Below are 19,111 nucleotides of genomic sequence, written 5' to 3'. Positions count from 1 at the left end.
TCCTCAGAGAGATTAGAGCATAATAGGCATTCGGGGAGCTGGATCCGCACCCCCTCGTTTGCTTGTAGGGCCGAGGACTGCATGTCTAGTGTGTCTCCAAAACCTGGACCCGCATGTCCGTGTAGCCAACACCAAGTGCTCCTTTCTTGCCCGGCTGCTGGGAGCAAAGGCAGCATCTCCCCAGCCCAGCCAAACCCAAACCCACAGGTTTCCTGGTGAGCGGCCAGCTGGACCCTGGAGGAAGGTATCGCCGAAGCCCAGGGCCAGCAAACACAGGAGAGAGAGGAGCTGGTTTTGGCAGCTCAGGCAGCTGACAAATATTTGTGAATGGCCAGAGCAGGGAAGCCTGGGTCTCCATTGTCAGGGACCAAGGCCCAGCCCCAAGTCTGTTCCAATGGGTTGGGCCCTCACAGCCCTTTCCCAGGTCAAGGATGTGGGCCTCATAAGGCTGTCACCATAGCAGGTCTCAGTTGTCATTCAGTCTTGCTCTCCCAAGAGGGCTGGATGTGAGAGCGAGTGGGCGCTGGGTGCTGTGATGCGCTGACAGGCTGGGCACGCTTCTGAGAGCCTCTGCAAGGCCCTCTGGTGTGAGACTGCACCTTACTGAGCCTCAGTTGGCTTATCTGTAAAATGGGAAGAAGGTCGTGACCCGCCTGCCCACAGAGAACAAAGCAGGGCCTGGAGCAGGAAGGGGGAAAGGGGAGAAGAGGTTTCGTGCCCTTTGTCTCCATGGCATCTGGCTCTTCCCTACCCTCCTAGGGCCCACCCAGCTAACCTTACGTACCGCCCAGCACCATATCAGCCTCTCTCCGTTTGACTCCGTCAGTCTGGCCTGCCCAGTTAGGAGGAGGCCCTGGAGGGTGGACTCCCAGCCGCAGACATCATCCACATGTGCAAAGGAGCTGCCACCAGACAGAGTGAGCCTGAGAAGACCCACTATTGCCCAGCAACTGGGCATTCTTGGTCTTTGCTGTATTGACAGGGCTGGCTGGCTCCAAGGTCTTTTGAACTAGGAGGACATGGAATTCTAGCACCCTCCCCGCCCCCCAAAAAAAACAAATTCCAGGAAGAAACAGCAGAAGCTTTGCAAAGAGCTAGCTGAATTTTTTCTGAGCCTTTGACAACACCCCACCTCCCCCCAGCCATGTAAAAATTACCCCTTCCTCCTCCAGGTAGAGGGAAGTTTTGTTTTTTGTTTGATTGGGGGGAGGGGGCGGATTTGAGGAAGAGAGAGGGAAATCCCTGATACGGGAACTGGGAATCCAGACAGTTTCGAGACAAATGCTGGGAAGGGCTGGGTCAGCCACTCTCTGGGGGCATCCTTGGGCCATAGCTGCAGGCACCACAGAAATTCTAAATAAGGATGACAAAAGTTGTAAGAATCGAGCATTATCTGCCAGGGAATTTCCAAAGTGCTTCTCTGGGCTTAAAAATTACTCACGCTCGAAGAACAAAGAGAGTGGAAGGGGAAAGGGCCAATTAATTAAAAGTAATTTAAAAATATAAGTAGGGAGCATTCACCAAAGTCACAGGCGTGTGGCGCCCGGGGGAGGTGGCGGGCCATGGAATTCCTCTGGCGGCCAGTGGTGATCCCTGGGAGGAGCCTGACTCAGCGACTGGCTTTGCTGATGGGGCCCATCTCTTCCCTGGGTGTCCACGCTGGTGATCCCTCCCCTGCTGTCAATCAAACTGACCATCGTCCGGAACTTAAAGCATTAGGCCCACTGAGATCGAACCCAGACAAGGATGAAAATACCACGCAGGCCTCGCGCTCAGCTCAGCATACCAGGCAGCTGTAAATGTTTCTATAATGACTCTTAAATTACTAAAATAATACAGACAACGAAGTCCCTGGACATTATCTATCAAAACAAGCGTAAGAGGGCTCCGAAAGGTGGAGAGTCTCGTAGCAGAATACCCAAGATGACACGGTGGTGACTTGCTTGAGCTTTTCTCTTGGCCTCATAGATCCTAGACTTGGAGCTAAAGAAGCCGGCAACCCAAAATGCCAATAGGCACAGGCAGACCCCAAAAGCCCAAACAGAAGCCTGCCCTTCGTAGCCGAAGGACCAGGAAAGGGGCATCGTCACAAGACAGGAAATGTAGACAATAGCTGCTCTACTCCAGGCAAATGCCCCAGAAAATACTCCACCGCACCCATGCCAGCAAAGGCCAAGTGAGGGGCTGAGACTCCACCCTCCTCAGGAGGGTGGACCAGACACCCTGTGAGCACCCAGAACTCCCACCCCTGCCAGCAGTGAAGAGGACCCCCTTGGGGTGTCAGAGAAAGCCCAGGGAGAGCCTGACCTCCACTCCCCTCCTGGCGGCCCTGGGGCGGGATGGCCCTTTCCACTATCAGAGCAACGTCAGAGGAGACCAGATGAAAGGTTTGATCAAGTCCAGAGTCTCGTAGCAGAAATACCCAAGATGTCCAGGTTTCAACCGACAACCTCTTGTCATACCCAGAAAAATCTCCGCTGAATGAAAGGAGACAATACACATCAATACTGAGATGACAGAAATGTTAGAATCACCTAAGATTTTAAGGCAGCCAACATACTAGTCAAAATGCTGCAAAGCACAATTAGGAACACACTCGAAACAAAGTGAAAAATAGATCTTGGCAAAGAAATAGAAGATATAACAAATAACCAAATGAAAACTTAATAGTCAAATTAAAGCAATGGATAGGCTCAACAGCAGCACAGAGGGAACACAGGGAAGAGCTGGTGCCCTGGAAGGCAGAGCAATGGGAACGATCCAGGCTGAGCCACCGAGAGAAAATGGACTGAAAAAGAACAAACTGTCCTTGGAGCCCAGAAAGGAGACGCGAAAAAGGGTGGGGCTGAAAGGTATCCAACGAGGCAGTGCCTGGGAACTTCTCCTGCATTGCTGATGGGCGTGTCAAATGGTACAGCCTCTCTGGGAAACAGTTCAGCTTTGTCGTAAAAAACTAAATACGCAGCTACCCTAGGGCCCAGCAGTGGTGCTCCCAGGCACCATTTTATCCCAGAGAAATAAAAACTATGTCCACCCAAAAACCTGTACACAAGTGTTCCTAGCAGCTTTGTGCATAATAGCCAATAACCGGAAACAGCCAGATGTCCTTCCATGGGTAAATGGTTAAACTCACTGGTCCATCCACACTATGGAATACTAGTCACCAGTGAAAAGGAATGAACTGTTGACGCACACAGCCACGTGGATGAATCTCCAGGAATAATTCTGAGGGGACGAAGTCAACCCCAATGGACTTTTGATTCCATTTATGTAACATTCTGGAGATGACAACATTGTAGAAATGGACACTAGATTAGTTGTTCCCAGGGGCGAAGGAGGAGTGGTGGGAGGGAAGCAGGTGTGACTATTAAAGGGGGATATGAAGGATCTTTGTGGTGATGGAAATGTGCTGTACCTTGGCTGTATCCATGTCAAAAAATCCCGTACTATAGTTTTGCACGATGTTACCACGGAAAGAAACTGGGTAGGGGATACAAAAGATCTCTCTGCCATATTCCCTACAACGGCGTGGGAAATCTATAATTACCTCACAATAAAAAGTTTAGAAAAATAAATGCATGTTTGTTTCGAAAGCCACTGTTAAACATTTTGGCGTGTATCCTTCCAGATTTTTCTATGCGTATAAATACTTGCCTTTAAAAAATACAGCCTTGTGCTGCACACATTACAGCACGTGCTTTCTTCCAGCAACAAGAGTGAACTCCACCACGTTCTTAATTGCTCCACATTGTTTTTTGCTGCTACAAGCATGGCCGTCAGGAGCATCCTTGTACCTGCATCCCTATGCACGTCCTGGATTATTTCCTTTGTAAATTGCCGCCAGTGGAATTGACAGTGCGAGGCCCGGCGGTTTGCATGTCACCTAGAGGCTTTTGTAACCAACTGTCACATTTCCATCCGGAGCCATACGGATGTCTGCTTCCAATACAGCAGTCCCCCTTACCCACGGTCTCCCCTTCCACAGTTTCAGTTACCCGGGGTCAACCTTGGTCTGAAAATATAGATGGAAAATTCCAGAAATAAACGATTCATACGTTTTAAGTTGCACACCATTCTGAGTAGCGTGATGAAATCTCGCACCATCCCACCACTCCGTCCTGCCCTGGACATGAATCGCCCCTTTGTTCAGTGTCTCCACGCCGTGGGTGCCCCCCACCACCACTGAGTCACTGAGTAGCCACCTCGGTTATCAGATCGACTGGCACGGTATCTCTGAGCTTGTGTTCAGGCGACCCTTATTTTACTTAACAATGGCCCCAAAGTGCAAGAGCCGTGCTGCTGGCCATTGGGATATGCCACAGAGAAGCCGGGAAGTGCTTCCTGTAAGAGAAAATGTTGCATGTAATGAGGGGAAAGCCACACAGTGTATAGAGGGTTCAGGCAGCCCCTGGAGGTCTTGGCATATCTCCCCTGCGGATAAGGGGGGACTACTGTACACCGTGTATTACAGGTTATCATTTGTGTGGAAACAAAATGAACGCCATACACCTGTCCCTTACTTAACAACTAATTTTCCCTGAAAACCCTGCCACTTAGAGAAAGCTTTTTTTTTTTTAAATGTTATCAAAAATATATTTTTTTAATTCATTTTAATGAGAAAATGGTGTTTAACCCCAGCCCAAGGTACCCCTAAATTTTCACAGAGACAAAATTATCAGATGAACATTCCAGTTGAGTTTATCTCAGTGATAATGATTTGAAAGAGAATAAATAGAATCCGTTCGTAAAATGCAATGCTCGGAAGGTCACTGAGGACGGTGTGGGCCTCGTTTTTTAGAAGGTAACGTCTTTCTGACTTTACAGCTTTTGAGAGACTCATGGTTATCTTGTTCTCCAGCAGCACTCACATGAAGCCATGGCACAGAATGAGAAGGAGCACAGGGCTTCCGGGGACGGAAGATCCCTGTGCACAAGACTGAGAGATCACTGAAATGCACCCCCCACTCGCTTGCCTTCAGTCCACAAATCAAAAATTTGGTTTGCCCCATGGCACACTCCTCACATTTGTCCCCTATGGTACGCTCTGATTAGGAAGTGTTGTGTCAAGTAAATCGGTGAGCCTGTCTTTGCATAAGACCATTATGCTAAATATCACTTCTATGTTCGTCAGCTTGGGTTGCCATAACAATATACCACAGTCTGGGTGGCTAAACAACAGGGATTTATTTTCTCACAGTTCCGGGGGCTGGAGCTCCAAGATCAAGGTGTCGGCAGGTTTGGTTTCCTCTGAGGCCTCTCTCCTTGGCTTTCAGATGGCCACCTTCTCGCTGTGTCCTCGTGGTCATTCTGTGCATGAGCACGTCTGTCCTAATCTCTTAGGAAGACAACAGCCATGCCCTGGCCGGGTCACTCAGTTGGTTGGAGCAGCATTCCTATCAGGTTGCGGGTTCAGTCCTCGGTTAGAGTACATACAGGAATAACTAATGAATGCATAAATAAGTGGAACAGCACAGCAACCACCAGCTGGGCAGTGCCAAACACAACGGGGACCATCAGAAGTCCTACCAGGGGGGCTCAGCGCCCCACCCCCCCCTCTCAAATCAATAAGTAAAAATTCTAAAAATAAAGACAATAGTCACATTGGATTGGGCTCCATCCTAACAGCCTCATTTTAACTGAATCACCTTTAGAAAAGGCCATATCTTCACATACAGTCACTTTCTGAGGTTCTGGGGGTTGGGGCTTTGACACATGAATTGAGGTGGGAGGAGCACAATTCAGCTTATAACAACTGTTGATAGCATACTAGAGGCCCGATGCACAAAGATTTGTGCAAGAATGGGCCTTCCTTCCCCTGGCTTCCAGCACCGCCTTCGCTCTGGCCAGAGTCTCCTTTCCACCTTCCCACGCTGCCCAGAGGCCCGGAGCGGGCTGGGGTGGTGCGGAACACCTGCATCGTCACCATGGTGACAACACAAGCATCCCGCCCCGTCCCTGGCCGCTCGGCACCTGCGTATGCAAATTAACCTGCCATCTTTATTGAGTTAATTTGCATACTCCTGATTGGCTGGTGGGTGTCGCAATGGTACGGTCAGTTTGCATCTTTCTCTTTTATTAGTGTAGATTTTGTTACTGGGTTTGGGGGTAAAAATGTCAGTGTATCAGAAAGAAAGTTGTTTAACAAATGATACAGCTTTTCAAGAGTCATTATGGTAAGCAGTCATTACCAGGAGCCCTGCCAGCGTGGCTCAGTTGGTTGAGCAGCATCGTCCTGTGAACTGAAAGGTTGCTAGTTCCACTCCCTGTCAGGGCACATACCTGGGTTGCGGGTTTGAACCCCTGTAACCAATGGATGTTTCTCTCTCACATTGATGTTTTTCTCTCTTTCTCTTTCTCCCTTCCTCTCTCTCAGCATGTCCTTGGTTGAGGGTTGTTTTTTTTAAGTCATTAACAGGATAGTTGTTATCAGATGCAGGTCTGTGTGTATATTTTTGCCAGGACATGTATCGAATACGTTTGGAAGATTCACAAAATGATAACAGTCGCTTCAAGAGGACACCGAGTGGCTGCAGACAGTTAGGAGGGCTCACTGCACAGCTATTGTATCGTTTTAATTGTATTCCCCGCACATGTGCTAATGCACATTCTACCAGGGGAATAAATACTTATTTTAGCCAAGGATTGACTTAACTCCTCTGTGATCTCAGGGACTTGTCATCTCGTTCCCTGCTGTATCCCCAGGCCCTGTCACGGAGCCTGGCACACAGGAGGCACCCAGCAGGGGTGTTGAAAGAATGACTAAATGAGCAACTCGGTAAATTCCTCTCTTACTGTTTGGACGCAGGGCCCCTGCACAGCCCACCCAGTGACCCTCTCTGTCTTTCCCTGTGGTTCGCAGACGGCAGCAGAGACCTCCAGGAGGGAGCAAGCCCCAGCAGCATGGCGACCACCAGCCAGGCAGTGCGAAACACAACAGGGACCATCAGAAGTCCTACCAGGGGGGCTCGGCGCCCCACCCCTCAGGGAGGCCCACCCATCACGGCTACAGCCAGAACCGGCGCTGGCACCATGGCAACATGAAGCACCCACCCAGCGACAAGGGAGAGGCAGGCACCCACCGCAGCGCTAAAGAGACCGTACCCATGGGCAGCCCCAAGCTCGAGGACGCCCTGGGGGACACCGGGCACAGTGGCCTCGAGCCCCCCTGCAGCCCCGATGGCCCGGCCCCAGCGGCTTCTGAGAGGCTACCCCCGCAGCAGCCGGGAGCCCCGGAGGCCGAGGCAAAGCGTAAAGACAGTGTTACCCCCGAGCGCATCGGGGAGCGGCCCAAAATTACCCTGCTCCAGTCTTCCAAAGACAGGCTGCGGCGGAGGCTGAAGGAAAAGGGACCGGTAATTGCATTTTCATTGTTCTCTTCCACCAGGGAGGACGCGTGAGGTAGGCACGTTGGCAGGTGGGCTCGGGTTTGAGGGCCTGGGGCGCCCTGTGGAGAGAAGCGGGAGCCGCCACTACCTTGGGGACTCCTGGCACCTGCATGAACCCCTCCAGCACATTCTGGCCCCTCAAGTGGGCACGGGGTACCACCCCTCAGCCGAAGAGGCGAGGGGCGGGGAGGAAGAGGCCGTGCCTGGGGGCGATGGGAGGTGCGGGAGTGACGGCCACTTCCCAAGCCACACACAGGAAGCAGAGAGCAGGTTCCGGAACCTCCGTCCGTGACCCGGCCCAGAGCTCTCCTTGTTGAGAACAGAGGGGCCAGTGCAGACCTTCCTTCTGCCCTTGATCCTGCCCCTCACCTGCCCTCACACCCCCGCAGTTAAGTCCCTCACACTCCCGGCCACCAGCCTGTGGTGTTTGAGTAAGTACTTTTGCAACTGTCAGGTGCCATTCTCCCTCCTCCCACCTGCCTCTGGGGCCGTGGCATTGAAACCTCAGGAGGGTGTAGGCTTCTGCCTGAGATTCTCCTCCTAGAAGTGCCCCTCGTTTTGGTGACACGTAGGAGGACTCCTTGGTGTGTAGTGTTTGTGGGTAGAAGGCCAGCCGTCGCCATAGGACACAAAGCTGTGGCCATGGCCGTGTCCACAGGGAACCCTACGCCCAGAGAACACAACCACCATGGGCTCTAGGAGCCTAGAGCTACTCCGTGGGCGCGTCTGACCAGCGTAGCAAGCATTCTGGATGCCACCTTCCTTCCCGACCTAGTCTTCCTGCCCTCGTTTTCTCTTTGGCCCAATTTTTTTTTTTAAATATACTTTATTGATTTTTTACAGAGAGAAAGGGAAAGGGATAGAGAGTGAGAAACATCGATCAGCTGCCTCCTGCACACTCCCCACTGGGGATGTGCCTGCAACCAAGGTACATGCCCTTGACCGGAATCGAACCTGGGACCCTTCAGTCCGAAGGCCGATACTCTATCCACTGAGCCAAACCGGACAGGGCTTTGGCCCAGTTTTTTATTTGTTATCGTATTGCATCTTCTGTGAGCCCTATTAAACCATTTCTGGAATGAGACCTTTGATGGGCACGTAGGCAAACAGAACCCATAAATGTGAGAATCCTGGGTGAGAGATGGGGCTCGCTAGAAGGGATGTCGCAGGGGCCAGGGACAAGGGCAGCAGAGAGCATGGGGCTGAGGGTCCTTGGTGCCGGTCAGCATTCTTGGGGGGAACCAGACGGGGTTCTAGAAGGTAGGACTGGGTCCTTTCTGGGGGTGGCACACTTCCCATACGGGCCACTCCCCCAACACACACACACACACACACACACATACACACAGAACCTCGGCTCCACTCAGGCCACCTCGGTTTGTCTCCCTGCCCCCAGGACGAGGTGGCCGTGGAGCCCCCCACCCCGCAGCAGAACAAGATGGACAAGCTGATTGAGATCCTGAACAGCATGCGCAACAACAGCAGCGACGTGGACGCCAAGCTCAGCACCTTCATGGAGGAGGCGCAGAACTCGACCAACTCGGAGGAGATGCTGGGCGAGATCGTGCGCACCATCTACCAGAAGGCCGTGTCCGACCGCAGCTTCGCCTTCACGGCCGCCAAGCTCTGCGACAAGATGGCGCTCTTCATGGTGGAGGGGACCAAGTTCCGCAGCCTGCTGCTCAACATGCTCCAGGTAACCGACACCGGCAGCTGCGTCCGGCCGCCGCCCCCCCTCCCTGCCCCTGGGGTTATTACTAGAGAGAAGGCTGCAAATTCTGACCACGGTTGAACTTTTCCCAGGTCCCACCCTTGCCTGATTAATTATAGAAAATAAGAAGGCACTCAAGGGGCAAGGGCTGAGTGGCCGGATTTACGTGTGTTTGTGTGAGGGCTCCATGGTGACGGCGGCCCAGTATACTTTTATAGGTGCGTCATGTTTAACCGGCCTCTGCCTCTTTCTATTTCCATGATAAGAGGGCTGGCTCGCGGTCTGAGCCAGCCTGTGCTTTGACCTCTCCACGTCTGAGTAGACACGACCTTGCGGCGGACTCCTCTCTCTTCTGGCTCCCCCTCTCCAGGACCAGCCCCCCGGCCCCCACCCCTGGAGGTGGTGCCCTTGGTTGTAGCTGGTGCTTAGATGGGTCTGAGCAGAAGGTACAAGGGCCTTGGGCAGGGAAGGTCTGGCCTGTCTGCTGATGCTCTGAGCTTCCTGAAACCCTCATGAGGAAGAGGGGAGCGTGGTGATTTCATAGTCTTGTTCCTTGATGCTCTCCCAGTCAAAACCCTCCGCCCCCGGGAGCTTCGTCCGGCTCCTCGGTCTTTCCTCCACGGCGGCAGAGCCCCGCGATGGTTTCACTGGGGTGAGTGTGTAGTAGGCGCGAGCGTGGGCACTTAGACTGAGCCCAGCACAGTTTCATCTCGAGTGCGGAGCTGGGGGGCTGATGCCAGCTCGTCTATCAGAGGTGGTCGTAGGTGAACTGGTGGCGTCAGGGATAGGTAGCAGGTAGCAGGGCATGGTGGCCACACTAGGCCCCGGGACTATCCAGACACCAAGTGTGAACTAGGACAGATGGCCACCTGGTCTCCACCACCTGGTCCACGGTCTGCTGTCTTCCCCCTACGAACGGGGAGGCAGGAGCCCTCTCCACGCACGGCCCAGAGGGCTCCATCCCGTGGTCCTCTCCTCTTCCCAAGGAGCCCGCTCACTGCAACCTGAGCCCTCGCTGGCCGGCCTGGGCTGCGTCTCCAGCTCCGGGCCCCGATCGGGTTCCCATTCCTGGATCGCCCACGCTCCCCTGGTGACGAATTCCCGCATTACCTGAGGGATTTGCACATTGGACATGTTCCTTGCGGGCCGGAATGTCCCGGGAGCGTGTGGGGGGTGGCAGCGGGGAGCCGCCTGTCTGCCACGTACCACCAGGCACAGGGAGTCCAGGATGGGATCGGCCTGTGGCCTGTGGCCTTGGCCTTTGTCCTTTCTTGAGAAGGGCCAGGAGAGGGCAAGGTTTCTGGACAGTGGCGACCAGATCCTGGTAACCTCGCCAAAGCCAGTGACGGACAGACATATAGGGCATGAGATGATGCACCTGACCACGCACCCCCTGACCAGGGGACCCCCCAAGATCCTGCCCAGGTCAGGCATTTCTTCCAAGGACCCCTGGTTAGAGCGGCCTCGCCCACAGCGTCCCGCATGGCGTCAATCCTGCGAGTGCTCACCCACTAAAGGGGCTCCGTGGCCCGACACGGGCCTTTCCATTAGTCCAAAAGCGGACTGGCCCGCGACAGAGGAAGGGAACCTGTTAGGCTGCACTGAGCTCAGCGGAGTCCTCTCCACAGCCCCCCGCTAATGACTTCTCGCGGATCTGCTGTGCTGAGAGACACCGGCTGGCAAACGCCAGGACAGAGAGAGAGGACTAAACTGAAAGCTGAGAAACGGGGCTTCTCGGCCGGGTTCACACTGTCAGCCGGAGCTTGGCTCTGCGCTGTCCCTGGGCCAGTGCTCAGGAGCTTGGCACTCGGCAGCGGCCTCAGGATTCTGTGCTGCTGGAGATGACTCGGGCTGGGGAGGGCGCGAGGGGCCACATGGCCTCTTCCTTCCTCACTCTCCCACGGCCTGGCCCTGGCATGAAGCAGTCCTGGGTCCCCCTGGTCCTCGGAAACCGGCCCACCCCATATCGTGGCTCAAGGTGTGCCAACCCCACTGAGGCCACCTTGTCTCTGGGCAGAGGAGAGCTCTCCCTCCCACGGCGTTTGCCTGCCTGGAGCACTTGTGGGTCAGGTATTTAGAAATGGAAACATCCTCCCCCTCTTCACCACCTCCAACCCCAGCTTTCATGTACGCTGAGGAGGGAGCCCCTCGGAGGGCATAACCAGGGGCATGAGCCGGGCACTTGGACCTCCTGAGTCGCCGTTCAAGGCCCTTTGGGCTCCTGTGGAAGGCAGGCTGGATGTGCTGGCGTGAGGTTACCCCAGCTCCTTACAGACGCCCCAAACCCCGCTTACCAGGCCCCCAGGAAGCCACCACCCATGTCTGGCTGGGCCTCTGTGGGCCCTGCCGCTCCTCTCCGCAGCTCAGGAAGTGGCCGGTGAGTGTAGGCTTCCAGGCAGCATAACTCCTGGCCACACACCACCCCGGGTACAGAGTACAAGAAGAGAGAGCATGGCTCATCCAGCCCCCTTCCCCTCCTTAACACCCACAGGGATGTCTCTTTTCACCAGCTTTCATTTTCTGGTGAATCTGACTTATATCCCTTTGCTGGCAGCCCTGGGCCCAGCCCCAGAGCCCTTCCCTCCCCTTCCTCCCTCTGAGGTTCACACTCAGCTTCTTCCACGCCAGGCCACGGCCACTGGGTCCCCAGCCAGCCCCCAGTTCAGTTTGGTGGCCTCTGAGACGCCCCTCATGGGGCCAGGTTTGGCTGCTGCCACCACGTCCAAGTTCTGAGACCCAGCTTAGTGCTTGGCGCTGGCTGCGAAGGGCCCAGGGTGTGAAGTGCCCGCGGAGCACAGCTCCCAGCAGCTGGCTTTGGATGTTGCCCTCCTTGGCCAACCGCGTTTGCCGCCTGGGCTTCAGCAGTGGGAGCTGGCAGCACGGGAGGGCGGGGCAGGCTCTGATAGAGTGGACACTTGGCAGGCGTGTGAGGGCTGCCTGCCAGGCTGGGGTGCAGCCCCTGTGGAGAGGGAAATGGGGCGGGGGGAGGTCACAGGACCTTTAGTCCTTCCCAGCCAGACTCAGCTTTGGCATCTGAAGGAAGCCAGAGGCACTGCCCTCATGAGCTAGGGTGATGCCAGAGACCCACCCTGGGGTCTCCGTGGACCCCTGTCACCAGTCCCACCGCGCAAAGTTGTTACATCTAAGCCGAGTCTTTTTGCCTGACGTGTGGTTCTTCTCTTGGTGGTGTTCTTATAAAATTCTACCTCATACACCGACATTTCTTAAATGTCCGTCATGTGTCAATCAGGCGTGTCCGTTAGATCAGTGTCTCACCTTGAATGTGAGTGTGAATCACATGGGATTTTACTGAGATGCAGATTCTGATCCGGTGGGCCTGGTGGACCTGAGCGTCTCATCCAGCGCTGCTGGCCGGTGACGGGCCACTGGGCGACCGTAGGTGATGGCTCAGTGTCGCAGACGGGCCGACCGAGGCACAGGTGTTGTCAGTGCGATTGTGGGGAGTGGGATCCAGCCTGGGAGTGCCGGGTTTTCCTTAGGCCCGTGGTTCAGCCTGGCTGTCCATTACACTCGCGTGGGAAGGAGCTTTCAAAACATGAGGGAGGGGCCCTCCCCCAGACCACCGATTACACTCCCAGGACGGGGCCTGGGCCTCCTTTCTGTTGCTGTTGTTAATCCTCACCCGAGGATATTGTCCCCATTGCTTTGTAGAGAGAGAGTGGAAAAGGGAGGGAGGGGGAGAGAGAGAGAAACATCGACGTAAGAGAGATACATCAATTGGTTGCCTCCTGCACGCATCCCAACTAGGCTGGGGGTCAAACCTGTAACCCAGCTACGTGCCCCTGACTGGGATTTGAACCCACGACCCTTCGGGACGCGGGCCGACGCTCTAACTACTAAGCAACACTGGCCAGGACATGGGCATCCTGTTTTAAAGAACTCCCCAGGTGAATCTATGGTGCGACAGGTTGAGCACCACTATCAGGAAGATACCCCAGCGACGCCCTGACTGTGCACCGTTGTCACTTGTGAGCCCGCTGGTCCTGCCTGTCTCCCCATAAGTGAGTCAATACATGGGTGCCAGGGACTGGACTCGCCGCTGAGCGAGGTGGGTGAGCTGGGAGGAGAACGCCGAAGGGGGAGACATCAGCAGCTGAACCTCCCCTTCACTCTGCCCGTCCTCGGTTTACCCTCCGTGCAATGAGGAAGCCGGTCTGGACCATCCCAGGGCTCCTTTTTCGTGCTCCTCCCCATCGTTCTGAGGTTCCGAGTGAACCAGGCGGAGCCCCCAGCTGCCTCTCCTCTCCCAGTGACCCCATTTCTCTCTGTCCTCAGCTCCTCTCCCCCGTCCTGTTCCTTTTTCTTGGCCTCAGATATTTGTGAGAGCAGCTATCACATGTGGTAGGAAAAGGGCCTCACTCTCCACCCACATTCCCAGGCTGTGCCAGGGGCCAGGCCACCCAGGGGAAGCCGGGGAGTGATCCCCTTCGCTGCCCAGCCCGCCTCTCCCCACCCTTCCCGCCCGGCTCCCGGCTTCTTCATATTTGTGAAGTCCCACACCCACCGGAGTACGTGGCTTGGTGATTTCTGACTTCCTGGAGAGTGTGGGCTGCCCAGGGCCCCTGGGTGACAGAAACCACCAAAACTCTGCCTGGATCCTCACCAGGGAATTGCGCGATAATGGGGCCGGGGCTCCAGTTTCACGGGGAGGGGAAGAATGAGCGTGCCTCTTTTTATGGGACATTCGGAATGACAGGAATTAGAGGCCCGAGCCCCCTCCGCCCAGCACTGCCCCGTCACCACCCCGGGCTGTCCAGTTGGGCTCGGGGAGTGCTCCTCGCCGAGCTATGCTTGGGTGGTACAAGTTCAAGCCTCCTCTGTTGAAATGCGTGCGCCCTGTTTAGCCAAGAGGTGTCTGCATCCGAGCTATGCAGAGCAAAGTATTATTAGAGCAGGCATCAGTGTGTCTGTAACTGAACCCAGCTCTCCCTAGCAACCGTTGCCAACAACACCTCTAACAGAAGGATGCAGTACCTTGTTTTGAAGGGGGGAAAAAAAAACACCAAGTCACAAACACAGCAGGGTTGTTGTGAAAAGACAACGCAAAATCGCAAAATCGGAATCTGGAATGTGACCAGAGATCAACCAAAGGACTTGTATGCATGCATATAAGCAGACAACAGGGGGTGAGGTTGAGGGCAAGACTGGGGGGATGAGGTGACAATGGGGGGATAAAGACACATTTGTAATACCTTAATCAATAAAAAAAATTTAAAAAAAACAGACTTAAAAATAAATGGCTCTCTGCCAGCACCTTCCAGAAGACACCCTCTTAAAAAATTGACCTCGGGGCATTTGATAGACAGAAACGCTATTGAAGGGTAACAGGGGCTCCGTGGGGCCTCCGTGGGGTCTCTGGGAATGATTGTAACTAAGTTTTTGTGCCGGAAGGGGCACTCGGGATGTTCTGGTCCGGCTGCCCCTATCCGTAAATCAGAGTATAAGATCCACCTTCAGGGCTTGAGTGACACATCCGTCCCCTCTGTAGCTTGAGCAGAGAACCTGGGCCGGTCCTCTAACTCCGGTCAGAGGGGGGACTTCCTCTCCTGCTTGTCTCAAGGTCTCCAGAAACGCCAAACCCTTCCCTCAGCGTGAAGTGTGGCGTTCCGACCCCGCCGGCTACGAGGAAAGGAGGAAGGGGCTAACCTGGGTGCCTGGAGTGCTAACCAGCTCCTGGTTGTAAACTTAAGGGCAAGAATCCTGGCTGAGTTTTCATGGGTCCCCAGCTCCTGGCAGCACGACTTGTACATAATAGGTGCCCAGTAAGTGCCTGTGCCAGGGTGGGCGGGGCCCTCAACCCAGTGCTCCCTGGTGTGTGGTGGGCTTCTCTGCTCTCCTGAGGACCTTCATGAACATGGGCTTCCTTCCCCACATTTACATTTCAGTGGCTCAGCAAGCCTGCGAGCCCCACCCAGAGTGACGGGCTGAATGGGGTGGTCAGCCCAGCACCCAAGCTCCAGGCTCCATGCCATACTATACCCTCTCCCCCTCGCCCCCCGCCCCAAATAGCTTCTAAGGGTCAGAAGCTCGAGAAAATCAGGAATCTGCCTCATGAAGGAAGCTATCAGTGGGGATTCCATAACCCACCCACCTAGAATAATCGCACAGCATCCCGTGGTCTCCGAGCCCCTGAGCTTTCTGGGCCACTGGAGGGCCGAGGGGGTCTGAGGCAATACCTTCCCGTCTCCACTTGCTTTATCCAGGGGCTCCGTAGGGCCTCCGTGGGGTCTCTGGGAATGATTGTAACTGTAAGTTTTCGTGCCGGAAGAGGCACTCGGGATGTTCTGGTCCGGCTGCCCCTATCCTTAAATCAGAGTATAAGATCCACCTTCAGGGCTTGAGCGACACATCCGTCCCCTCTGTAGCTTGAGCAGAGAACCTGGGCCGGTCCTCTAACTCCGGTCAGAGGGGGGACTTCCTCTCCTGCTTGTCTCAAGGTCTCCAGAAATGCCAAACCCTTCCCTCAGCGTGAAGTATGGCGTTCTGACCCCGCCTGCTATGAGGAAAGGAGGAAGGGGCTAACCTGGGTGCCTGAAGTGCTAACCAGCTCCTGGTTGCAAACTTAAGGGCAGGAATCCTGGCTGAGTTTTCATGGGTCCCCAGCTCCTGGCAGCACGACTTGTACATAATAGGTGCCCAGGAAGTGCCTGTGCCAGGGCGGGCGGGGCCCTCAACCCAGTGCTCCCTGGTGTGTGGTGGGCTTCTCTGCTCTCCTGAGGACCTTCATGAACATGGGCTTCCTTCCCCACATTTACATTTCAGTGGCTCAGCAAGCCTGCGAGCCCCACCCAGAGTGACGGGCTGAATGGGGTGGTCAGCCCAGCACCCAAGCTCCAGGCTCCATGCCATACTATACCCTCTCCCCCTCGCCCCCCGCCCCAAATAGCTTCTAAGGGTCAGAAGCTCGAGAAAATCAGGAATCTGCCTCATGAAGGAAGCTATCAGTGGGGATTCCATAACCCACCCATCTAGAATAATCGCACAGCATCCCGTGGTCTCCGAGCCCCTGAGCTTTCTGGGCCACTGGAGGGCCGAGGGGGTCTGAGGCAATACCTTCCCGTCTCCACTTGCTTTATCCAGGGGCTCCGTAGGGGGCCTCCGTGGGGTCTCTGGGAATGATTGTAACTAAGTTTTTGTGCCGGAAGGGGCACTCGGGATGTTCTGGTCCAGCTGAACCCCAAGCTGTTATGCCCAAGTTTCCGCTCTCAGGGCCGAGGGGGTCTGAGGCAATACCTTCCCGTCTCCGCTTGCTTTATCCAGGTGAACCCCAAGCTGTTATGCCCAAGGTTCTGCTCTCCCCTCGCACCCTCTCCCCCTGATCGGACCTCCTCCCTCCCTCCCCACGCCCACCGCTGAGCCGACGTGCACTCCAGGCATGTAAACTAATTTTACTGTTGGCCCAGCCCGGCATACCCAGGGATAGCAGCGCATTGTTCTGCTCATTCCTGAGGCCGAGCGCAGCCCTGGCCGGGCCCACCCGAGCTCCTCCACTGCTTCTGGGAGTCGGGAGGGTAGAGCAAGGGCCAGCGCCAGGCAGCAGCTTTCCTGTGGCAGGTGGAGGAGGGTAACGTCGGGCCCACCAAAGGTCTCTTTAAAAAAACAGGCTCCCCCACCTGCTGGCTGGCACCCGAGCACCCTGTGAGTGGTCAGTGCCCGTGCTGAAGGTCGTGTCCTGTGAGGGCCATGCAGGGCCGGCACGCACATTCCCTCAGGGTGGGCACTGGCAGGCTTGCCTCACCTGTCACGGGAGACTGGTTGTCACAGGCGTTTGGCAGGCACGGCTGCCCCGATGGGGAGAGCGATGCATGGCTGGTGCCAAGGCTCTTGGCCCACCTCACCGAACCCCAGAGCGGGGAGCCCGGTGTCTCCTTGCCATGCTCGTTGCCCACACTTGCTTTGGCATGAGTGAATTTTACCTTCTTTCTCCCAATCCTCGTTTCTGTCTCTCAACAAACACTTACCGAGCCTCTGCTGTACAACACACAGTGGCAGAGCCTGTGTACGGCGTTGTCTCTGCTCATCTGCCCGCCCTCCCTCCTCTCCGCTTGTGCGGGTGTGGGTATAGTCCCGAGACTAGGTGTCTTACTCAAGGCCCCGGCCAGACTGTCTCAAAGTGAGCATTCAGACCAGCGTTCTCTGACTGTGCGGTTTGGGGGTGGGGGCGTGGAGGCAGGGTGTGGGGGCTCCTGAAGGTGCTAAATCGAAAGCCCCTCTGAAACTTGGGGATGTTCAGTGGGACAGAATCAGCTCATGGCTTGATCAGGGGGGAAAAGCGTTTTGTGTTTTTAATCTGAAAATAAGCAGAAGAAAGAAAGTGATCATTTGGGCCCCAGTCAGTCCCAGAGGCGCCCAGGACAGCAGCCTGCCCGTCAGGCTTTCCTTTTCCAAAACTGTGTCCCCAGGTGTCCTGGGGCAGTGACTGTGTCCTGTCATCTGTGTCCCGCCCCCCCAACCCCCTACAGTGGCAGCACCTCGTTGGTGTTCGGCAGGCATCCAGTGGCTGGTTCCAGATGCCTCAGTTCAGGGGGGACCAAGGTGGGCAGTAGCCTGGGCAGCAGAGGGGATGGAGCGGCGTTCTGCCCCCTCCCACCTCCGGGCCGGGAGCTTTACCGAGGTCAGGAATGGTTTCACCACCGCCCGGGGCCCTTGCCAGGCTGTGTCCTCTTCCCTGCACACCCTCACCCCCCACCCGGCTTCATTTTTCCTGCTAAATCCCCTGATAGAACCTGGTTGGGCGCTTCCCTGTCTGAAGCTGCCACGCCGAGGCAGGCCTGCAGATAAGTGGGTTATCGGAGAAGACCGGCTCGGGTGTCCCGGGCCCCAGAGGGTCACCCCTGGCTGGCTGGCAGCTCACCCCCAGCACCTCCTCCTCCCCAGAGCAGGCCAGCAGGAGACGGCAGATCCGTCCACAGCTCAGCGAGTGACCGGCCCCCAGCCGCCGGTGGGAATCTGAGCTATGCTAAGCCGCTCCAGATCGCAGCATCGCTGCCCTGCCCGGGCACGGCCGGCCCAGACAGGGCGCCTCTACCTGCCGCGGCCGCCGCTGGAAAGCTGGCACGGCCTGAGCTGATGGAAAAAATCTCCCTGCGGGTTATGTAACTGCTCACCACCCTGTCCCTGGCTTCCCAGGGAGGCTCCCAGCCACCACAGAGGGAGCGGGGTGGACCCTGGCCAGGGAGGGGTCAGCAGCAGGTCACTCTTCCAAAGGGAAGCAAATAGTCTTGAGTGATTGCCGAGGTCCTCCTCTGGGCCCAACACCCTCAAGGCCCCAAGGAGTCTAGGGTGTTCCCTACAAACGCTTGCGGGGCCGGGAGGCCTGCCTGCCCGCCCAGCCGCATGGCCTCCCAGAGTGAGAAGGGCTCGTCTGGGAGCTGCACCTAGAGGGAGGTGTTAAGAAGGAGAGTGAAGGGCAGTTTTGTTGTTGGTTTGTTTCATTTGGTGTGTTTTTTTTTTTACTTGGTGATTTTTTAAATTGTGGTAAATATATGCAACATAAATGTGTAATTTTAACCATTTTGAAGTGCCTAGTTCAGCGGCACCAAGCACAACCACCACCACCATATACCCCCACAACCCTCTCATTGTCCCAAACAGAACTCCTGTAGCCACCAAACAATAATTCACAGCTCCCTACAACCTCTACTCCACCTTCCGTGAACTTGCATGCTCCACGCATACTGCATATCAGTAGAATCGTACAATAGTTGTCCTTGTATGCCTGGTTTCTTTCACGTAGCATAAAGCCCTCAAGGCTCATCCATATGTCCGAATGTCCTTCCTTTTCATGGCTGAGTGATACTTCATTTTATGTCTATGCCACATTTTGTTTGTCCGCTCATTCATCGTTGGTAGGTATTTGGGTTGTTTCCACCTTTTGGCTGTTGGGAATAACGCTGCTATGAACATTCAAGTTCAAGTATCTGTTTGAGCCCCTGCTTTCAATTCTTTTGGATACAGAGTTAGAAGTGGAATTGCTGAATCCTATGGAGATTGT

At 55.3% G+C, this 19,111-nt stretch overlaps 1 protein-coding gene across 1 annotated transcript in view; it reads left to right on the top strand.

Annotated features, from left to right (window-relative positions):
• CTIF (CBP80/20-dependent translation initiation factor) overlaps nucleotides 1-19,111 on the top strand; it is a 257,814-nt gene that overhangs the window by 166,228 nt on the left and 72,475 nt on the right. The window contains exons 8-9 of the mRNA XM_005884497.2: nucleotides 6,860-7,352; nucleotides 8,782-9,081. Coding sequence (XP_005884559.1) covers nucleotides 6,860-7,352; nucleotides 8,782-9,081 — 793 coding nt within the window. The remainder of the gene's footprint in view (nucleotides 1-6,859; nucleotides 7,353-8,781; nucleotides 9,082-19,111) is intronic.

The sequence above is a fragment of the Myotis brandtii genome, unplaced genomic scaffold, assembly GCF_000412655.1.
Source record: "Myotis brandtii unplaced genomic scaffold, ASM41265v1 scaffold833, whole genome shotgun sequence".
In the NCBI taxonomy this organism is placed as follows: domain Eukaryota; kingdom Metazoa; phylum Chordata; class Mammalia; order Chiroptera; family Vespertilionidae; genus Myotis; species Myotis brandtii.
The sequence above is the reverse complement of the archived record's forward strand: the minus strand, read 5'-3'. Positions and strand labels throughout refer to the sequence as shown.